The sequence below is a fragment of the Mastomys coucha genome, chromosome X (genome assembly GCF_008632895.1).
Source record: "Mastomys coucha isolate ucsf_1 chromosome X, UCSF_Mcou_1, whole genome shotgun sequence".
Classification (NCBI taxonomy): domain Eukaryota; kingdom Metazoa; phylum Chordata; class Mammalia; order Rodentia; family Muridae; genus Mastomys; species Mastomys coucha.
Window position 1 is genome coordinate 134,548,489 of NC_045030.1, and position 22,130 is coordinate 134,570,618.

Genomic DNA, 22,130 nt, shown 5'->3' on the forward strand with positions numbered 1-22,130 from the left:
TTTATCTTTTTACTTTTCTTTCCGAGTGGAACTTGCAGTCAGAGTTTTAATCCTAGTTCTGTTAGTAACAGACCATTCAATAATTTGAGATAATCTAGCTCTTAAAATTATGAAATTCTTAATTTCTCCCTTGCCTTCTTTATTATTGAATGAGGTTAAAGCAGTTATTATATTCTCACTTTATCTTTGATATACTGTCTAACTCTGCAACTAGTGAAGAGCTTATATTTACTATATATGATATATATTTGAGATGATTTGTATTTTTCTTCTCACATTTTACAGACTTGTCCATGTCTGATACTGTGGACAGAGTATCACTGTTATTACGTTACTTTCATCTGACAGTTGTTTGAACTTTCTGAAACACAATTATGTCTGTGCTTAAAAGTTCACAAATGACTTTCCTTTACATTCTTGTTTAATTACAGGGAGAACGGGGATTTCCAGGTTTAGAAGGCCATCCAGGTTTACCAGGATTTCCAGGTCCAGAAGGCCCTCCAGGACCTCGGGGACAAAAGGTATGTGTTTCAGTAGCCAATCAACAATAGCAGAGGAATTAAACCACCATAAATTTGAGACAAGCTATCAAATCATCTAAAAGTTGACTAAATCGTAATGAGAAAATAGTGCTTAAATCAAAAAACAGAGTTGAAGGAATTCTTATTTTTTGTATTCATTTATCCTGGAATTTATTTTTTAAATATCTTTTAATTGAAATGGATTGCATCCCTTCTTTCTTGTCTTTCCTCCCTCAAGCTCCTCCAAGCTAATGCCCTCCCTTGAACCCTTCCCATATTCCCAGACTCTAAAGTTGATATAAAGTTTGTATGTGCATGTGTGTGTAAAAAGGGAGAGAGAGAAGAGACAGACAGACAGACAGACAGACAGACAGACAGACAGACAGAGACAAAGACAGGGAGAGAGTGCTAATCAAGATCAAGAGGCTCACGCCTGGGAGAGGTTAAATCTCTAAGCAGTGATTAGTTATCTATAGTCCTTTGTCTAGAATCTAAAGGACTCCCTATAAAATTGTCTCATTTTTACATTAACATGTGCATTGATACTGTTGTTGTTCCAGTCTTGACTGTTATGGAGTAGACTTCTTAGAAGATTTCGGCTTCTTCTGTGATGGCTTCCTGAGTCATAAATGCAGGGATGTTGATGCAAGGCTGGACTCTGCAAAATACACTCATCTCTGTTTTTCTGTCCAGTGGTGTGTGGTTTTGTTGTCGTTGTTGTTTTATGATGTTCTTCATTTGCCACAATGAGAGATTTCTTTGATGAATAGTGGTAGCTACGCTCATTCAGAAAAAGTGTCTCTTCACCTTAGTGTTTCTAATGTTTAAATGTGGACATTACTGTCATATTCAGGTATTTTTCAGGATGTTGTTTGTTGTGTATGGTTTTTGGAATTCTTTTTACCTTATACTTTTTCTGGGAAGAAGCAAATATAAATATCTTCACACCCCACATGAGCACCAATGGCAGACCATTTTATGATTTAATCAAAGTCCAAATTATAGTGACCAATGAAAATGGACTTGCTAACTGGACATGAATAAGGGATTACATACAGAAGAAGCGTGGGTGGCTGCAAAACAGTCATATCACTACAAGGTTCCACCATATCATGGATAATGATCTGATGGAGGCTGCTGTGGAGTCTCACTTTGAATCAGCGTCCTAACTCTATGCACCCTAGCATCTCCCTAAATCAGATGTTGAATAGGGGAGGGTCAATAGCTTGAATCTCAGATAAGTGTCTCTAGAATCATTTTTCCTCTACCTACTAGGAAGTGTTAAAATTCAGTTATCATAGGTCTGATGCACATATATTTTTCCATGAATAAGAGTAGCATCATTATGTGTATGATAAGATAGGGAAGGGGAAAAAGATAATAGTAAATTTTGAGACCAAGAGGAGTTTCTTTTAGATTTTAAGGGCTCTTTTGGCTCTGAGCCCTTTTCTATCTGTGGTAGATAGACTGATATAAAGTGGTATATGAAAGGTCCAGCTCTATTCACTTGCCCCAAAAGAAAAAAAAAGACTTAATAACATTTTCCTCTAGCTATATTATTTCATATAATGATGGTATACCATATCATTAGAGGATTAAGAAAATCAAATGGATATCACCAGGTAGTCTTCCTAAGAAAGGAGGAAAATTAGATGCCTGGAGATGTTTTAATATAAAGTGAGTTATACCAGAAGGTAGATGTTGTGAGAATGAGGGTACAACTGTGAGGAGGGAGTTTTTTGAGATTCAACAGTAAATGAGTCCTGTGCTTAAATGCACTGAATAGAACATGAACACTAAGGAAATACTAATACTCTAAATGACTAAGTACATAGAATTCTGATTGGTGGACCATTCAAATGAATTTCCTAGGCGCTATAACACAGCACGTGTAAGAGTGGCAGTATAATGCCTGCCACCCAGGAATGGCAAAGAGGTAGCACAGAGTTCTAAATCATAAACTGAACACCAATACAGCAACACAACTAAGTTCTTCCACTTCTCAGCACACTGGAACTTAAGCATTGCTCTTCTGAAAATGAAGTGGGAACACAAATTGATTAATTTTCAGCTATGTTATGGAAATGAGTGCTTTGAAATAGAATGTAATTTGAACCACAGAAAACGCTGTTTCTCGAATGTGAGTTTATCTGGGAACAGGGCCAGACTTTCTTGCATAACATGGATATTAGGAGTAAATATTGTGTTTTATTAAAAGAAGTTACATTTCAATTGTTTTAAAATAATTTAGCATTAACTGAGACTCTTTAATAATAGTACAATAGTTTATGAAGATGTGCTCACTTGCACATTAAGTTTAGAGAGTGTTCTAACCATTGCTGCAAATCCTTTTCATTATTTATAGAGTGGGAGTGTGAACTGCTTTCTAAACATTTTAGATTCTTCTGATTAAAGTGTTCTTTTGTGTGTTTGGGGATTTGTATTTTAAAGTAATATATATGATTATTATTAATTGATACATTCCTTTTAATGAACATATAGGTTTGTAAATAAGCTGGCCAAATAGCTCAGTTGTTTGGAGTGTGGTACTGAGATGTGTGTGTCTGTGTGTGTGTGTGTGTATTTATATAAATGCACATTTGTAATGCTGCAAAGGAGTTCTTTGTTAAATAAAATGTGGTTCCTTTGCAATAGATAATATATTCATTTTATTCACAATTAGTAAATATTAGGAATACAATGAAAAACTCTTTTCCACCTGTGTTCATTGGTCCCTGAATATTTTCATTAGTCCCATATTTTCATCCTCTTTGTTTTTAAAATCAGATGTATTACGCTCATTTTGTGTTTTTTTTTTATATCAGTGTTCTCAGGATGTTATTCACACTATATTCAGTTTCATTGTACATATAAGCTATAAATTAGTAACCAGTTCCCTATACATAATTATGTACTTTTCAATAGTTTGTTACTGTCAAACATAACTGCTAAGATGCCAATCTTTGATTAATTCTTTTTGCATCGATAAGCATGAATTGGTAAGATAAATTGTGGGAAATGTGTGCCCATGTATGCACATGAGATTTTTAAACATATTACCAGATCACTATTTCCCAAACATATGATTTACCTTTGATTTGGCAACAAAGATTTATTTCCTTACAGCTTCATCTCCAATACTAAGAACTTTTTCTTCTTGTCATTACGGTAGAAGAGTGACCTTTCAATATACTTTTAATTTGCATTTCTCTTTTTATGATTATGACTACGCTTCTCACAGATCAAAGGGTCCTTTGTCTTCCTATGACCTGTATTTTCATATTCCTCTCCCCTTTTCTGGTGATTTGGTGCTTTCACATTTTGCTGAGCTATTTGTTAGGGAGATAATTTCCATGCACACACTGTGAGCTGTATTATTTCACCCTTTGTCTTTTACTTTCCTAGGCATGCGCATGAAAGTTTATGCATTTATGAGTCTCTGTCTTTAAGTCGTATGGATTTTCATTTCAACAAACCTTATGCACTTTGAGGTTATATATTAATTCTCAAAAATTTTTCTTTCAGTATATCAATTTATTTTTTACCTGTGTGGATATTCTTTGGAAATTCATCCTGGTATATGATTTATGATTTAAGATATGCCTTAATCTTTTTCTCCATTCATTTACAATGACATATTCACTATACAGTAGTCACCCTTTATTTGTAGTTTCATTTCCCATGATTTCAATCTCATGCATCCAACTACTGTCTGGAAATAAGCTGAAATTCTTAAAATTAATAATTAATAAGTTTTAAAAACATTATAGTATATTGTTATACTTGTTTCATATTATCCTTGGTTATTGTTAAAGTCTCACAGTGTTTATAAATGTTGTTATATTTATGTGTACATAAGAAAATATACAGCATATAGAAATTTGGTTTATGTCTACACTTTCAGGTAGTACCTATGTGGGATCCTAGAAGCTATCCTCCTTGGCTAAGGAGTGGCTTCTGTTTTACCAAGTTCATATGAACTTTCTTTTTGATAATCTTCTAGTAGTCACTTTATCCAAATCTAAGTCCTAAACTAGTTTAATAATTGAAGCCTGGGCTTCATTTTTATACCTAACTGGTATTGGCCTACTCTATTCTCCTTTCTTTTTACATTTTTTTCTCAAAGTTATTGCTGGGGTGTTTTTGTCCATATAAATATTAGAGCTACTGTCTAGTTTTAAAAACACCCAGTAACTTTCCTATTTTCATTATATAAAATTTATAACTAAATTTGTAATTTACTGTTTAAATTGGATTCCTTTATTTAAGAACATGGAATTTCTTGTTAATACATATTTAACTATTTCTTTGTGAACTCCACAACTGTTTTTAATAGTGTCCTCGTGTAAACCTCGTTCATTTTCTTGTTAAGTTTACTGCAAAATATTTTGTTTTGCCATTATTGGTGGAATATTTTCTTCTACTTTTCAAATTACCACTTAAAGCTACTTTTAGTACTTACTGCTGGCAAAAATTACTTGAATTGACATGAGGATTTTTGTTTGGTTGTTTTTTTAATTTTTTTATTAAAATAATTTATTTTTACACTCCATATTCAATTCCCTGCCCCACCCTGATCCACCCTCTGGACTGCTCCATATCCCATAACTCCTCCCTACCTCATCTCCATGTGGATGTTCCTGACCCCCCACCCCACCTGACCTCTAAACTCCCTGGGGCCTCCAGTCTCATGAGGGTTAAGTGCATCATCTCTGAATGAACCCAGACCCGGAAGTCCTCTCCTGTATATGTGTTGGAGGCCTCATATGAGCTGGTGTATACTGCCTGTTTGGTGGCCCAGTGTTTGAGAGATCTCAGGGGTCCAGATTAATTGAAACTGCTGGTCCTCCTACAGGACCACCCTCCTCAGCTTCTTCCAGCTTTCCCTAATTCAACAACATGGGTCAGCTGCTTCTGTCCATTGGTTCGGTGTAAATATCTGCGTCTGACCCTTTCAGCTTCTTGTTGGGTCTTTTGGAGTGCAGTTAAGCTAGGTCCCTTTTTGTGAGCGCTTCATAGCCTCAGTAATAGTGTGAGGCCTTGGGACATCACCTTGAGATGGAACCCTCTTTGGGCCTGTCACTGAACCTTCTTTTCCTCAGGTTCCTCTCCATTTCCATCCCTGTAATTCTTTCAGACAGGAACAATTATGGGTCAGAGTTGTGACTGTGGGATGCCCCCTCCCTCATTTGAAGCCCTGTCTTCCTGCTGAAGGTGGGCTCTATAAGTTCCCTCTCCCTACTGTCAGGTATTTCATCTAAGGTCCCTCCCTTAGTCCTGAGCATCTCTCACCGTCCCAGTCTCTGGTGCATTCTAGAGGGTTCCCTCAACCTCCTATTTCCTGAGGTTGCCTGTTACCAATCCTTCTGCTGGGCCTCAGGGCTTCCGTCCTTTTCCCTCACCCAATGCCAGATCAGGTTCCCCTCTCCCACTCCTCCCCTACTGAGTTCTTAATTTTGTATATAATTGTAGAATTATTGTATTGTTATAGTTGACTAAATGTCTTGAGTTTCAGGCATACAATCTTACCATTTGTATCATATTTCTTTTATCTCATCCTTTGTAAAATTTTCTCCTTTTGAATGTAGTGCTAAGGACTGAGCTCAGGGCCTTGCATATTTTAGGCACCCTACCCAGATGTAATCTCAGCTCTATTCTTTCACGCATTTATTTCTTGTTTTCTTTTAAGACAAAGTCTTATTCTGTGGTTCTGGCTGTTTTGGAACTCTCTATGTAGACAAGGCTGGCCTCAAACTTGGGGCATTTTTTTCTGTTTTAGCCTTTTGAGTGTTGGAAATCCATAACTTTTAGCTTTGTAGTTTTCTTTCCTGAAGTCCTTCTTTAACCATGCTGCTTGGTCTAACTGGTGCAATGTTTACATTTTTGTCTTATTTCTGCCTTCAGTGGGAAGGCATAAAATATTTATTGGACAAGAGATCTTTTAGTTATTTTAACTGGGGATCAGAATCCATCGAATCTTCTCATAAACCCATCTGCTTGGGGAAGATTATGTCATTAAACTTTTTAGAAGGAGACAATTGAATAGGACCTACAGATGTTGCATTAATGGTATTCATGTCCTTGTTAGCAGAACCTGTGGATATACTACTTTATATCAAACTGTATTAGTTCTTCTTTACTCAAAACTTTTAAGAAAATACTTAACAAAAAAATCAGAGAAGAATTTAAACTTTTCAGCAATGCAGGCATGACTAAAAATGAGTAGGTAGAATTTGCAAGGAACAGAGAACAGAAGCTGGAAGGGAGAGTTTATGACTTTTAAGTTCTTCCATAAAATGTGCTCTCTGAAATAAATGGAAAGATAAAAGCAGAAGTTCATGAACAGCATGTACACCTGGAGTTTGATATGCTATAGAAGCTATAAACACTTTGAGCTTTTCTCTTTTTTCTTTCATTATGTACAAATGATTTGGGAAATAGCTGTACTTCTATCTTATCTTCATTTTCTTGTACTTATTGTATATCTTTATGCATGCAACATTTCTTCTTCATGTCAAAAGTCTCTCCAGTAAAATACTGGCCTTTATTGATATTGTTCATCTAATTTTTCAATGTTTTGAATCAATCTTAAATCTTCTTTGGGTATATGAAATTATCTCTAACTTTCAGAAAATTTTACAAAAAAATCCAGGCTAGCTAATAGAAAGTTAGTTATTAGATGACTGATTTGAAGGAAAACAAAGGAACTAAATATATTGTGTTTTTCAGGGTGATGATGGAATTCCAGGGCCACCAGGACCAAAAGGAATCAGAGTAAGTAAATGCTCAGTGTATGGGAAATGCTTTGTTGTTGTCAACAGAGAAAACCAAGTGAAATGGTATGAGACAACAAGAAAAAACTAAACTAATTATCATTGTACACAGACATATGCACATGTATGTTTATATTACATCATATATAGATACAACATGCTAAGTCCATTTACTCTTGCTTATATGCATACATAATTTCAAGGTTGACCACTTGTTATTGGATAATCCAATAGGGGGTTCATTCCTGGGGAATCATCTTGAGAAAGACGCCCTCTCAAGAGTCATTTCTCATCTGTAGTTCTGTGTCAAAATGTGCAGCCCTCTGGAATTTTGCTCGTTCATGTTAGCACATTTGTTTCTAGTCACAACTCAAGGGTATTGTCCATCTGTGTGGAGAACTCAAGGCAGCAGGGGTTCAGAGCAACTGGTCCTATCACTTTCACAATGGAAAACCTCAATCGACATACTTGTGCTCAGCTCACATTCTTTATCTAGTTCACTATCCCCTTCTCAGTGAATGATCCTGACCACAATGAAAACAGATATTCTCACACCAATTAATGTAACCAAGATAATCCCCACAGGCACGTCCACAAGGCTGTTTCCCTGGTAATTCTAGATTCTGTCAAGTTGACAACTAAAATTAAACATTAGAGCTATCCTCCTTGTCAACCTGGCACCTCAACACACCACTTTTAAGCCATAACTTTCCAAGCTTTGTCCTCATAGGCTCATGACAATTGTATGATCTAAAATGCATTCAGTCCAACTTTTTAAAGTCCCCTTAATACTATACCTCTTAACTATGAGGTATATAAAATAAAAAAAGCTAAGAATGTACTTCAATAAAATATTGGCACAGAGTAAATATCCCTACTCCAAAATAGAAGTGTGGAATAGCAAGAAATAATCACTTCAACATACAAATCAAAATCCAACAGGACAAAGATCAAATCCTGCAGCTCTAAGGCTAGCATCTAGGGATTGTAATGTAATCAACTGGAGTCCAAAACACTTGAGCAGTCCCACACACCTTTAGTTCCACCACCTACAACACACATAGGCTTGCTTTTTTCCATGCCCACAGATTTCCTTGGCAGCTGTCTCTTGTTCTTGGCATCTCCACTATCTTGGGGTCTCAACTGCAACTTAGGGTTTACCTTTACAAGTTCATACTTTGGTCTCTTTGGTCTCTCATTTTTATAGAGATTTCAACCACACCATAAATCCTCTGACCTTAGATTTAAAAAAAAAAAAAAAAACCAAAACAAAAAAAAACTTTACAGCAAAACTCAGTGATCTGCTTAAACTTGTGTCTTTCACTCCTGCTAAACTTGTACAATGTGAACTATCTGCTTCTAGCTCTTGATGGAGCTTCTGATACCTTCGGGATACCTTTTTGTTTGTCCCAGTGCAATGTAGGTTTCTCTTCAATGATACTGACATCTTTATCAATTATACATATATTCTCAGTGCAAGCCTGAATTCTCTCCTGTATTGAAAAGTCCTCTGCCAAATACATTAATCCATTATCTTTAAATTTACCTCCAATCAAATTCTCAGGAGTTGATCAGAATGAAGCCAAGTTGCTGGCCAAAATATCATATGAATGCTCTCTAGCACAGTTGTTGACAGAGTCCTGGTTCCCTCTGAAACCTCAGTGACCAGCCCCGACTGTACACAATCTTCACAGTGTTCTTAATTCCCAAGTTCCCAGCACAATAACCATTAAGCTCTGCTTATTGTATCCAGGGACTTTTCCTTCTTTTTAAAAGTTTATTTACGTATTTTTTTAAAATGTAGGAGTGCTCTGTATTTATACCTACATGCCATAACAGGACATCTGATCCCATGAGCCACATGTGGTTGCTGGGAATTAAACTCAGGATGTCTGGAAGAACAGCCAGTGTTAGCCACTGAACCATCTCACCAACCCCAGGGACTTTTCTAACCCAAATGTTTCAGTTCTTCCACATTCCTCCTGAAAACCATTTCCAAAGGCCTAAGACCTGCATGGTCAGTTTTATCACAACAACAATTCTTGGTACCAATTTCTGTATTAGTTCTTTGGCTATTGCTCTGATAAAATTTCCTGTTAAAGCAATTTAAGGGAAAAGGGATTTATCCTGGCCTGTAAAGGGGTTAAAGTTGTTCAGAATGGTGATAAAGCCAAGGCAGCAAGTCACACTACTTTCACAATCAGATGCAGAGCATGATGGATATACTCATACTAGTGTACAGCTTACTTTCTTCATTTTATCCAGTTTAAGATCCCCAAGCTTAAGGAATAGACCTGTTCACAATTAAGATAAGTCTTCACACAATTGATAATCTCCCACAAGCATGCCCGGAGAGCCATCTCTCGGGTGATTCTCAAGTCTGACAAGTGAACAGCTAATACCAACTTCCACAGCTGGTTAGTATATGGCTGATTTTAGAATTAGAGGATACTGGTTTACTACTAGTGGTAGTTTTTCAAAGACAAGATCTTTCTTCTGTGAACCCCAGTTTCTTCACATGCTTGAAAGGTAAAGACATCTCTTTTTAGCTCTAAACTTCTGTTTATAGAGTAATGTCTCTTACTTTGACTATTAGATGCATGGATGGCTACATAACATGCTTACATGTGGATTATTATTACAATTTGAATTTTTTAATTCTTTGATATTTAAATATTTAGATAAAAAAACTCACACAAACTGTAAAAAACATACTATTGGCTATATAATTTTTAGCAGCTTGTTAGTAATCCTAACTTGGTACATCAACTAAGTAATGTTAGCTGTTCTGATGCTAACACAAGAAAATTGTTGAGTTCCAGGCCAGCAGTGGGTATGGAATTTTGACTACATCTCAAAAAATAAAAACAACCAATTCAAAATAAAAATCCATCTCTGTTGCCATCTTATGTGGTGTTTATGACTGGAGTGGGTATGGTATTGGAAAAAATGACAAGAAAGTTGAAATCTTTAGTTAAGATTTAATGTATATGAGTACACTGTCGCTGTTTTCAGACATACCAGAAGAGAGCATCAGATCCCATCACGGATGGCTGTGAGCCACCATGTGCTTGCTGGGAATTGAACTCAGAGACTTCTGGAAGAGCAGAGAGTGATCTTAACCCCGAGCCAACTCTCTAGCCCAAAATCTTTAGTTTAATTTGGCAGTTATAATTGTGATTTTTGTAGTAAGCTATTATGTTTTTGAGATAAGTTCTTACTTTGTAGACCTGGCTAGACTTACACTCACTGGCAGTGCTGGTATTAAAGGTATGCAACACCCACCATGCACATTAGTTTTTTGAAAGCCATTTTGTACCACCTTTGACAGATCAAAGGTGGAGTCTTTTCAAGTTTACTTCTTGCCCATTGTCATTTTTACAGAAGTCATTGATCACTGAGACGTCCTTGCTTTCTGGCATGTGATCTTTCAGAAGCATCTTCTGCCCCCCCCCTTTTTTCCCTCCAAGCCTCGCTCCCATAGTGCCGCAGTCACAAACCTAAAATAGAACATTGTGTTTTCTAATTTGTAGCATCCTTTGGGATGGATGCACAGAAGTGAATTGTTATGTTACAGGATATGTTATGTTTCCAGTTTTGCTAGAAGAAGTTCCAAATTCCCTGCCATAATATTTGAGTCCATGTTCTCACCACAGACAAGAGAACCAGTTTCTCTATATCCTCACCAACAGAAATAGTTGTCAAGTTGTATTTGACTGATCCCGACAGGGAAATTTAATTGAAAGATGCTTGGGCTTAGTTACATTAATGTCCTCAGAGGGAGATCCATTTGTTGCCTTCTCATCTCCTAGTAAATTCATTATTCGCAAACCTGAAAGAATTTTATCTGTAAAGACAGACATTTCATCCTCTGCTTTGCTTGCTGCTGCTAACTGTAATGAAGAAAACGTGCTTACAAACAGGAGTCTCTCGCTTTCTGTAAAAGGAGTTTTAAAGACAGTTTTGTGAAAGAGTGTTTCCAGTTATTAAACCAACAGTGATTGGTAGCAGTGAGGCACATTTTGTAATAGCCTTATCATTGGATCAAGTGATTTCTTTATTATTATAGGGTCCTCCTGGACTTCCTGGATTTCCAGGGACACCAGGTCTTCCTGTAAGTATGGTTCTCATTATTTTAAAACTCCCCCTAAGAAGTAATCTAAGAAATATTATAAGTGTGTTATATGCCTTTTCAAAGGGTATGCCAGGCCATGATGGGGCTCCAGGACCTCAAGGTATCCCTGGGTGCAATGGAACCAAGGTGAGGTGTTTTTTTTTTTTTTTGAACTTAATTGTGAACAGATTGTTGATTCAAGTCTAAAAAGAGACAGAGTGCTTTTGTGTCTAACACAACATTTTCAGTCTATTAAACTTCAGTAATTTATTTAAGCCTGTCTAACTAGTGAAGATAGTGTATTGGGTTAGAGGTTATTTTTAAAAAAATCTTTGTGACTATTAAAAGTGAATTATGATTTGTGTGTTTCACACACTATGGAAGATGTTATGAGTAAGAATACTTGATAATGTCTTACTAATTTTGACTTTTAAAATAAGTGCTAATTAAATTTTTGAACACTCTGTATTGTAAGTTAAAAAAAAATGTTGTATGTTATTGATACCATGGAGGAAGAAAGCGATGTATGCCACCGAACATACATAGAGTTCAGAGGACAGCTTGTGGGTCTTCATCCCTTCCCATCATGTGGGATATGGGTATCAAATTCAGATTGTCTACACTTTGGCAATAGACAGCCTTATCTACTGAACCCTCTCAGTAATTCGATTCATGCTTTTTTTTTTTTAACTTCCTTAACTGTCACTGTGAAAAATACAAGTTTTTCATCAACAAAAATGATGCACTTAACAATTAAAAAACCCAAAGCTTTAGATAATGTCACTTTTCTTGTTTGGCATCAACAATTTAACATTAAGACATAGCAATAGATAATGAGAAAAATGTTCTTATTGTAAAATTATATTTTGTATCACTTGATATATTTTTCTTGTTTTTTTCTTTTCTTAAGTAAATGCACCATTACTTTATGTTTATCCTTTTAGCATTTTATGTTTTGTGCATAAGATTCTAAAAAACTAGATCTACCCTATATTTTTAAATTAACGTCATATCCCAGATTTTTACATTAGGGTATATACTTTAGTTAACCCCCTGCAATACAGTGAATATATTTTCTGGGAATTTTTAAAACATACATACATTCAATGCAATACTTTTAGACACAATATTTCCCAAGGCTCTGTAACCCTTGCCAACAATAATAATTTTTTTCTTAACACAGAGTCCCACTATGTAGCTCTGGCTAGCTTCACGCTCACAAAAACCCACCTGCCTCTAGCTCCCAAGTTCTGGGACTAAATGTGCACCATTGTCTACAGCAATAATTATGATTTTTTAATGTGTAGATTTTTAAGGCAAATATCTGGAATCGAGAAATTTTTATATGTTCTCCATTCTAGCTCAGGTAACCTTTGATGGTTGGAACAATAGTAAATTTGTTTGTATAACACATTTCATAAAGAAGTGAAATATTTTGTTCCTATTCTGGTGCCATAGCTATGTTTTACTTTGTTTCGTTTATTTTAGGTGTGTGTGTGTGTGTGTGTGTGTGTGTTTGGTGTGTATGCATGCATGTGTGTTTTGCCAGCATGCCTTTTGGAATAAAAGAACTGGTATTCAAAGTTTTAAATAGGGAAACCAAGTGCATATGCAGATACAGTTATGGTGAAAGAGATTTTTTTTCACAAAGTGGTCTTTTCATATATCTAACAATTAATTTATGTTTTAGGGCATCACTTGTATAATATGTTTTATATAAATTAAGTAATTTTATTATACATACTGCCTGATTAGACATTTTTTACACTTTTCATTAGGTATGTAAAATATGAATCCTAATGTTGCATCCACAATGTATGGCTTCTTTTCTAATGCTTTGGACCTACTTTGTCCATGTATAAAAGGTGATGCAGAGAAGGCCATTGATCAATGACTCAAAAGCACAGAGGGGTAGTAATTTTGCCCTTTTAAGCCTCTGACAGGTTTGTTTCTAGAATTGCTACAACATACCTAGGCATTTGAAAAGAATTTGTATTAATGTTCTTCTATCTCAATTTTACCTGTTGTTTTCCAAACCAAATGTCTATGTTGCTACTTTATATTAGTGAATGAAAAAAATTGGATACCTAAGAAATCTAATGGCCTGCAATTTCTAGAACTGTTGTGACTGTCTTCTTGGTGCTGTTAATAGCTTTATTCCTTTATTCTTTTTTGAAAAAAAAATGATTTGAAATAGTTTACAATAAGAGGAAAGTGAAATGGTAAGTTTGAAATAAGAGTTTGTACAGCACCTGGTCAGGAAATTGCAGCAAATCATTAACAATTAAATGGGATAATTATCGGGAATCTGTGATTGTGATGGTCTCAAAATAGATTTTTCAAAAGAATATGACAGCGGTACTGTTTTCCCCTTAGGTTTGGTTGGGGTAGATGAATAGGAATAAAAGTGCTTTGCTTGGTAGGTTGAATTGCTACACATAGTTGATTCTGAAGTAATTGGAAAGTGGATGCTAATGACATTTTGGTGATTTGGTATGTTTTAAAGAAAACCATTGTTTGTTATATAATTATTCACTGTTTCTTTTTTCCCTACACTCTTCCTATTTAACTCCCAGGGAGAACGTGGATTTCCAGGCAGTCCAGGCTTTCCTGGTTTACAAGGTCCTCCAGTAAGTTCTAAATTTCAGGATTAAAATGAACTCAATATGTAGCAGAACAGAAAAGGTGTGACTACAGAGTTCACTCAAATGGAACAGCATCACATATTTAAAGTAGCAAACTAAAGAATTTCAAAGGTTAAAATGGCAAAAAGGCTTCCTTCTGATTAAAGATGAGGATTCTGTGATGGCTAATATAAATTTTACCTATAAAATCCTATAATATAAAATATTCTGAAGCGACCCTATAAAAATTTATTCATTTTGTTCTCTTTTGTGTCATACTCATATGTACATCATATTTTTTGTTTATACCTGTCAAATTTGCACAAAATTTCCTTCTTTTTTTATAATAGGGACCTCCTGGGATCCCAGGTATGAAGGTAAGCATCACATGCTAAGAAGATAAGCAGTTTGAATAAAATATGTAGAATGTCTACAACAGCAGTAGAATAATTACTATAAGTTCAATCTCCAAATGGATACATATGGAGAGTACACTCTTTAACCAGTCTACTGTGTAATCTTATATAATTACTTATAAAATTATTATATTTATTATTAAATAATAATATATTATATGATATATAATATAATATAATAATTTTAATATACTATAATAATATTTAAATATAATAATTATAGTATTATATTATTATATACTTATATAATTATTATATAATTCTTGAAAAAATGTGTGCGTTGTGCTTAAATCTCTCTTTTCTAACTCATTCAGACTTTATCTGATTGTATTTTGATAGGGCTGACTGCTGGTTCTTTCTAGATGTATTCTTTATCCTTGGTTTCTGTAATACTCTAGTCTTCTAGTATTTCTTCTGCAGCTGGTAGTTCTTCACTCTTCAGCACAAGTTCATTCTGTTCTATCCAGCAGCCATTAAGACACAAACTCAACTCTTTCTTCTCTTCTTGCCTGGCAATATTAATAATGTTCAAGGTATTTATTAATGACTATGTAGTTACTGGCCATCAACATTGAAAACTTCACATTAGATTTTTTTTTCTGAGTTCAATATTTATGTGTTCAATAGCCTCCTTAAAAATCTCTGCTCAAATGTCTCTCAGATGCTCAGATTAACATGTCAGAAGTTAACCTTCAAATAACCCTGCCCAATCCATTGAATACCCATATACATATATGGTTTGTGCCACTATACACTACATAAGTTTTAAATTATATTTATTAATTCTTAGAAACATATACATTCACCATATTTTGATTTATGCCTAGCCCCCAATTCTTCCAGGTCCATCTCCACCCTCCCACATTCCATGTCTTCCTTTTTCTCATAGCCCATTGAGTTCAGTTTGTGCTGTTCATATTCTCATGGGTTTAAGTCCTGCCACTGAAGCATGAGCATCCTGTCAGGAACCATACCCTGAAGAAAATTGACTCTCCTTAACTCAGATGCCATCTGTTGTCACTAACTTCTCATTTAGTTGATGGGATCTCATGAGACCCACCTCCCTCAGTGCTGCAATGTTGACCTAATTATTCTTGTATAGATCTTGTGCAGGCAAACACAACCACTGTGAATTCCGTTATGTCCAGAACACACTATTTTGCCCCAGTCCTTCTTAACCTCTGTCACTTATAACTTTTCTGCCCCCCTTTTCCATGAAGTTCCCTAAATCTTGGGAAGAAGAGTGTGAGATGAATGTTCTCATTATGACTGAGCATACCACTGATACTCATTCTCTATACTTTGATCAGTTATGAGCTTCTGAATTAACCATTGTCAACCACACAAAGACACTTCTCAGCTGGGCCGTGGTGGCACACGCCTTTAATCCCAGCACTTGGGAGGCAGAGGCAGGTGGATTTCTGAGTTAGAGGCCAGCTTGGTCTACAAAGTGTGTTCCAGGACAGTCAGGGCTACACAAAGAAACACTGTCTCAAAAAACCAAAACAGAAAACAAAGACACATCTCTCATTTGATCTAAAGGTTGAACTGATAAGATCTAATGGGTAGAGAGATATGAATTTAGAGGGAAATTTGATACTATGGTACTAGATATACACCCTGGAGCCAATAAGCTTCTTAGCAATGTGTTATTGGTCAGACTTACATTACTAGTCAAGAGTTTCTCCTGTGAAGTGGGCCTTAAAACAAAGCACAGTACAGTTGGATACTTCTATAATATCAATGTCACTTACCCATGTGCATATCTTGTCATGCTGGTCATTGTTGTGGTAACAGCCTTAAGACTTTTTTTTTCTTTGATTACTAGTATCACTGGTCTAAATTTAACTCATTCGAGAATTTAAATTTTCTATTTGTTTTTTATGACAAGACTTCATGCATGCTAGATAAGCACTCTACCTCTGAGCCAGTACAGCTTTTAGTCACATGGGGGAAATTATGCTTATTCTTCAGGCTGAAACTTATATACTCTTTTCACATTACTCTAATATGACTGCCTAGTTAACTATCTTTATTACTTATTTATCATGCACTATGCCATTTTGCTTTACTTTATAGACTGCATCAGAACACACTACAGTCTTGTTTACTTGCTATGTTTTATATTTCTCCATTATGTTTTTAGCCTCAGGAGAAAAGAGTCTGTACTTCTTTATTACTAAGTGTCCAGGGCCTAACACAATGCTCTACAAATACTTTATAGCTAATGCATATTTCTAATTAATGAATAACTAAAAGTGTCACAAACTCCCAATAATCTACTGTACTTTGCTATACCATGGATACTTTTTAATTTATTTTTCAAAGGTAAATTTGTTCATGAAATTACTGGTGTGCTTAATCTTTCACTGCATTTATGTACTAAAATGAACTCTCAGAATATTTCTTTACCTTCTTGCTGTTTCTCATGTATAATAATCATTATAACTTATACTGTTGGTTTCTTTTAGGGGGAACCAGGCAGTATAATCATGTCATCACTGCCAGGACCAAAGGGTAATCAAGGATACCCAGGTCCTCCTGGAATACAAGTAAGAGCGTAGGAATGTTTTTCTTTATTACATGATTAAAACAGAGGATCATACAAGTCCTGAAACTTTATACTCACTATTGCTGTTTCAGTTATACAAATTATCATCTGAAGTTCTTAAGGTCTCAGTGCATTCCTTCTATTATAAAGTGAAAGTTTTCACAAGGCATATTTGCTTTCTTTTATCTATGTATCTAGTATCTGTGGGTATGTTTGTGGCAACAGAGGTTTGCATCAAAAATAACTTCCTACATTATTCTTATGCTATAGGTAGCAGTAGAGTTGACCATAAATATTTTTTATCAAATAAAATCATCAGTCTCCCTTTTGAGATATTAAAAATGCCATTTATAACAGTATCAATTATGCATGACATCTGAACATACTTTGAAGGTTGAAGGAATGCAGTTTATGCATGGTAAACATCAAATGTAATCTTACAAAAAGATTGTGTTAGTTTATAGATAATATACAGAGACAGTAATGGCTTTTGAGTATTTATAGATAAGGAAGTCCTTTATAGTTTGTGAGAATCAATCCCTTTATCAAAAATACAAATCAAGATGTTTTGCTATTTGATCACCAAGATACAATGTTGGAGTTTTTTTTTCATTTGTTCATTTTTTTATTCTTTACCTAACATTACTAGTCATACTTTCTTAAGATCATTCAGTCTTGTCCTTGATTGTTCATATAATTTCTTATGAATATTTAAGATAAAATTATAACAGATCATATGCAGAATATATGCTGATACAACACAAAATGAACACCCAGGAACACTCCCAAACCCAACAGAATGTTACAAGTAATTTTGAATCAATACGATGTTACCTGGAAGTCACAGCCTTCTGGATTGCCTCAATGTACAACTAGCAGCCTGAGCAAACTGTTGAAAGTTGCTTTATTCCTTCAACTGTATTAGTTTTCCTTTACAATATGTGATAGTCACATAATTTTCTGTAATGCATCTGCTCTCCTTGGCTTGTTAAAACTCATTCATATTGTTTTGCTGTAGTTCATTTTTCTGTTTTCACTATGTATTTATCATGTTTTTGTCTATTATTGTAGAACATAACCTTGCTGAATGCTGTACCCAATCTCTTATTGAGTTATGTAATAAGCTACTTAGCCCTTCTATTTGTACAGTTTTTAAGTTCTGATAATATTACAGGGTTATAGACTTATGAAAATAACTTAAATTGTATTTATTTATTTCTTTATATGATGAGGTAAAGGGTTGAGTTTAGTTTCTAATACTTTTATTTACTCCATTTATAACAGGGTCCACCTGGTCCCAAGGGTATGTCAGGGCCAAGTGGCCCTCCAGGGCCACCAGGTTTAACGGTAAGTTCCTGTAATTTTATTTTTCTCCTTTGCATTCTGATTCGTGGACATGACTATTGATTATAGTATGTGAAAGTTAACTTGATTTCAATATTCATGCCTTTAATTTTGTGATTTAACACTGGCTCTGTTATGGCAAAGAGTCTAAACAAGCAAAGCCCCATATATTTTCATACAGGTGAACAAAATACACACATAAAAGTAAATACATGAAATGGGAGCTGGACATATAGTTAAGCTCAGCACATATGATGCCCTGTTCTGTCCAGTGCAGGAAATACAGAAATGATAAATACTACTGTAATACTTAGATCTCATTGTAGTCATGATCTTAGTTAGACCTTTGCTGCCATCCTTGTAAAACGACAACAAAATTGTATTTCTGTCAAAGTAATTTTTCATATGCCTTTCTGTGTCCTATATACTATGCATTTCAGTGACAATTTTCATTATGCTTGTATGGATAATGCACTTTTGTTTGTGACCATTGGTTCTTACTCTTCAGTAGGGGAAATAATGTATGCCACATTCCAGAAGAGCCAACTGAAAGTTCTTAGGAAAGGTTTAACCCTGCCCCATTAGTTTGATTTCATTGTAAACGTGGTGCAATCAGGGGATTCTGGGCCATGACATGTTTTCATAATTCTGCTGTTACAATATTGGTGTTATCTGGGTCTGTTATTAAACCCTGAGTTTCTTTATCCTTTGTAAACTAATTAACTGATTCACTCCACACTTCTGAATATTCCTTCAATTAACCCATATTTAACAGAGGAAGCAAAGTCTTAGAAATGACACTGAGGTATGATATGTAAGTAAACAGAAAATGCTGATATTAAAAGCACTATACAACCAGGCAGTGGTGGTGCACGCCTTTAATCCCAGCACTTGGGAGGCAGAGGCCGGCGAATTTCTGAGTTCAAGGAGAGCCTGGTCTACAGAGTGAGTTCCAGGATTGCCAGGACTACACAGAGAAACCCTGTCTCGAAAAACAAAACAAAACAAACAAAACAAAACAAAAAAACACTGTACATAGGCAGGCAAATGCCTATTTAATATTTTAAAAATACTGTCCTTATTCTTGAGAATTTCATACATATACACAATAAAATATGATCATTTTCTCCCCTGTTGCTCACCTCTAACTCTCCCCATATGCCTGTCAACATTTCCCCTCCCAGCTTCATGTTTTTAAAAAGTAACCCCGAAGTCCAGTTATTGCTGCCCATTTGAAAATGGGAGTGAGGCCATCCATGGGAGCATGGGACTCCTGAGTGGCCACATCCTCAATGAATGGTGATTTCCCCTTCCCTAGCAGCTCTTAACTGCTGATAGTTCCTCATTGAGAAGAGGGGCCTGGAGGACATCTACTCTACCTATGCTGAGATTTTTGCTGGCATGATCTTGTGACTTTCTAATGTAGGTAACCTCAGTTTCTGTGAGTTCAAGAGTACAATAGTCATGGCATAACTAGAAGGCAAATGTTTACAGCACTACTTCTCATCTCCAAGATCTTATAGTCTTTCTACTTTGTCTTCTGAGCCTTGGGAGGGAGAGTTGATAGATATGTCCAGTTTAAGGCTGAACACGCAGTCTCTTATTCTCAGCACTTTGAGTAGTAATGCATGTCTCTCGTTGACTACACCCTATTACCAAAAGGAGTGTTTCTAACCAAAGTTCAAAACAACCCAAGTCTATGGGTGTAAAAATAAATATCTAAAAAGCATGTAGACAAACACGACCATTTAGCAAAATAGCATTATCATTGGGTCCAAGACTCCTGAGTTATGGGCTTTTGAACATGGTTGCAATATGGGGTTTGACATTCCTCTAGAATGTTAATCAGAGAAGGATTAGTTACCCAATAACAGTCAAGCCACTATTGCACCCACGGGTATATCTTATCTGGTAGTTAGGTATTGCAGTATGCAGGACCCAGCATTGGTTAACACATTGATGTGTTTGCACTCCTAGCATTGTACATTGTACCACCTGGAACTGTGAAATCTGGCCACTAAGGAGAAAGTTTCCTTGTGTGTTTGCGATTGACTTCCTTGTATCCTGCAGCTAAAGTGTGAGGGTTCAACAATTGGGTCTTACCATATAGTTATGGAGGGTAACCAGGAAAAACCTATTTAATTTTTCATGCCCTGAGACATGATCTGAAACACAAACACAACTGCATACAACTAAGCTGGCTTCAAATAGTTTGTGCTCTAAGATCAAGAATTAACAAATGGGACCTCATAAAGCTGCAAAGTATCTGTAAGGCAAAAGACACTGTCAATAGGACAAAATGGCAACCAACAAAAAAAAGATCTTCACCAATCCTATATCTGATAGAGGGCTAATATCCAATCTATACAAAGAACTCAACAAGTTAGACTCCAGAGAACCAAATAACCCTATTAAAAATGGGGTACAGAGCTAAACAAAGAATTCTCAACTGAGAAATAACAAATGGCTGAGAAGCACCTAAAGAAATGTTCAACATCCTTAGACATCAGGAAAATGCAAATCAAAACAACCCTGAGATTCCACCTCACACCAGTCAGATTGGCTAGGATAAAAAACTCAGTTGATAGTAGATGGTGGAGAGGTTGTTGAGAAAGAGGAACTACTTCATTGCTGGTGGGATTGCAAGCTGGTACAACCACTCTGGAAATCAGTTTGGTGGTTCCTTCTGAAATTGAACATAGTTCTACTGGAGGACCCAGCTATACCACTCCTTGGCATATACCCAGAAGATGCTCCAACATGTAATGAGGACACATACACCACCATGTTCATAGCAGCCTTGTTTATAATAGCCAGAAACTGGAAACAACCAAGATGTTCCTCAACAGAGGAATGGATATAGAAAATGTGGTACATCTACACAATGGAGTACTACTCAGCTATTAAAAACAATAAATTTATGAAACTCTTAAATGGATGGAGCTGGAGAATATCATCCTGAGTGAAGTAACCCAATCACAAAAGAACACACATGGTATGCACTTTCTGATAAGTGGTTATTAGCCCAGAAGTTCAGAATACAGGAAGAACAACCAACAAACCACAAGAAACTCAAGAAGGAAGACCAAAATATGGACATTTCATTCCTTCTTAAAAGGGATAACAAAATACCCACAGAAGGAGTTGCAGAGACTAACTATGGAGCAGAGACTGAAGGAAGGACAAACCAGCCTGATATAGCTGTCTCCTGAGAGACTCTGACAGTACCTGACTAATACAGAAGTGGAGGCTCACAGCCATCCATTGAACTGAGTACAGGGTCCCCAGTGAAGGACTTAGAGAAAGGACCTAAGGAGCTGAAGGGTTTGTAGCCCCTTAGGACGAACAATAATATGAACTAACAAGTACAGTCAGAGCTCCCAGGGACTCAACCACCAACCAAGGAGTACACATGGTGGCACTGATTGCTCTGGCAGCATGTGTATAGTAGAGGATTGCAAAGTCAATCATCAATAGGAGGAGAGGCCCTTGGTCCTGTGAAGGTTCTGTGCCCCAGTGTAGGGGAATGCCAGGGCCAATAAGTGGGAGAGGGTGGGGTGACAAGCAGGGGGAGGAGGGAGGCAACAGAGGTTTGTTCTTGTTTTTTTGTTTTTGTTTTTTTGTTTGTTTGTTTTGGTTTTTTTGGAGGGGAAACTGGGAAAGGAGAAATCATATGACATGTAAATAAAGAAAATATCTAATAAAAAAGAGTGACACTTAAAGAAATAAAGGCAAAGGAAATATTTGAAAGATTAAAAAAACCAAAACCAACCAACCAAACAAACAA

At 35.9% G+C, this 22,130-nt stretch overlaps 1 protein-coding gene across 1 annotated transcript in view; it reads left to right on the forward strand.

Annotated features, from left to right (window-relative positions):
* Positions 1–22,130, forward strand: part of Col4a5 (collagen type IV alpha 5 chain) — a 186,436-nt gene that overhangs the window by 67,174 nt on the left and 97,132 nt on the right. Inside the window, exons 3-10 of the mRNA XM_031377745.1 lie at positions 432–521; positions 7,251–7,295; positions 11,364–11,408; positions 11,493–11,555; positions 13,985–14,038; positions 14,383–14,409; positions 16,920–17,000; positions 18,284–18,346. Coding sequence (XP_031233605.1) covers positions 432–521; positions 7,251–7,295; positions 11,364–11,408; positions 11,493–11,555; positions 13,985–14,038; positions 14,383–14,409; positions 16,920–17,000; positions 18,284–18,346 — 468 coding nt within the window. The remainder of the gene's footprint in view (positions 1–431; positions 522–7,250; positions 7,296–11,363; positions 11,409–11,492; positions 11,556–13,984; positions 14,039–14,382; positions 14,410–16,919; positions 17,001–18,283; positions 18,347–22,130) is intronic.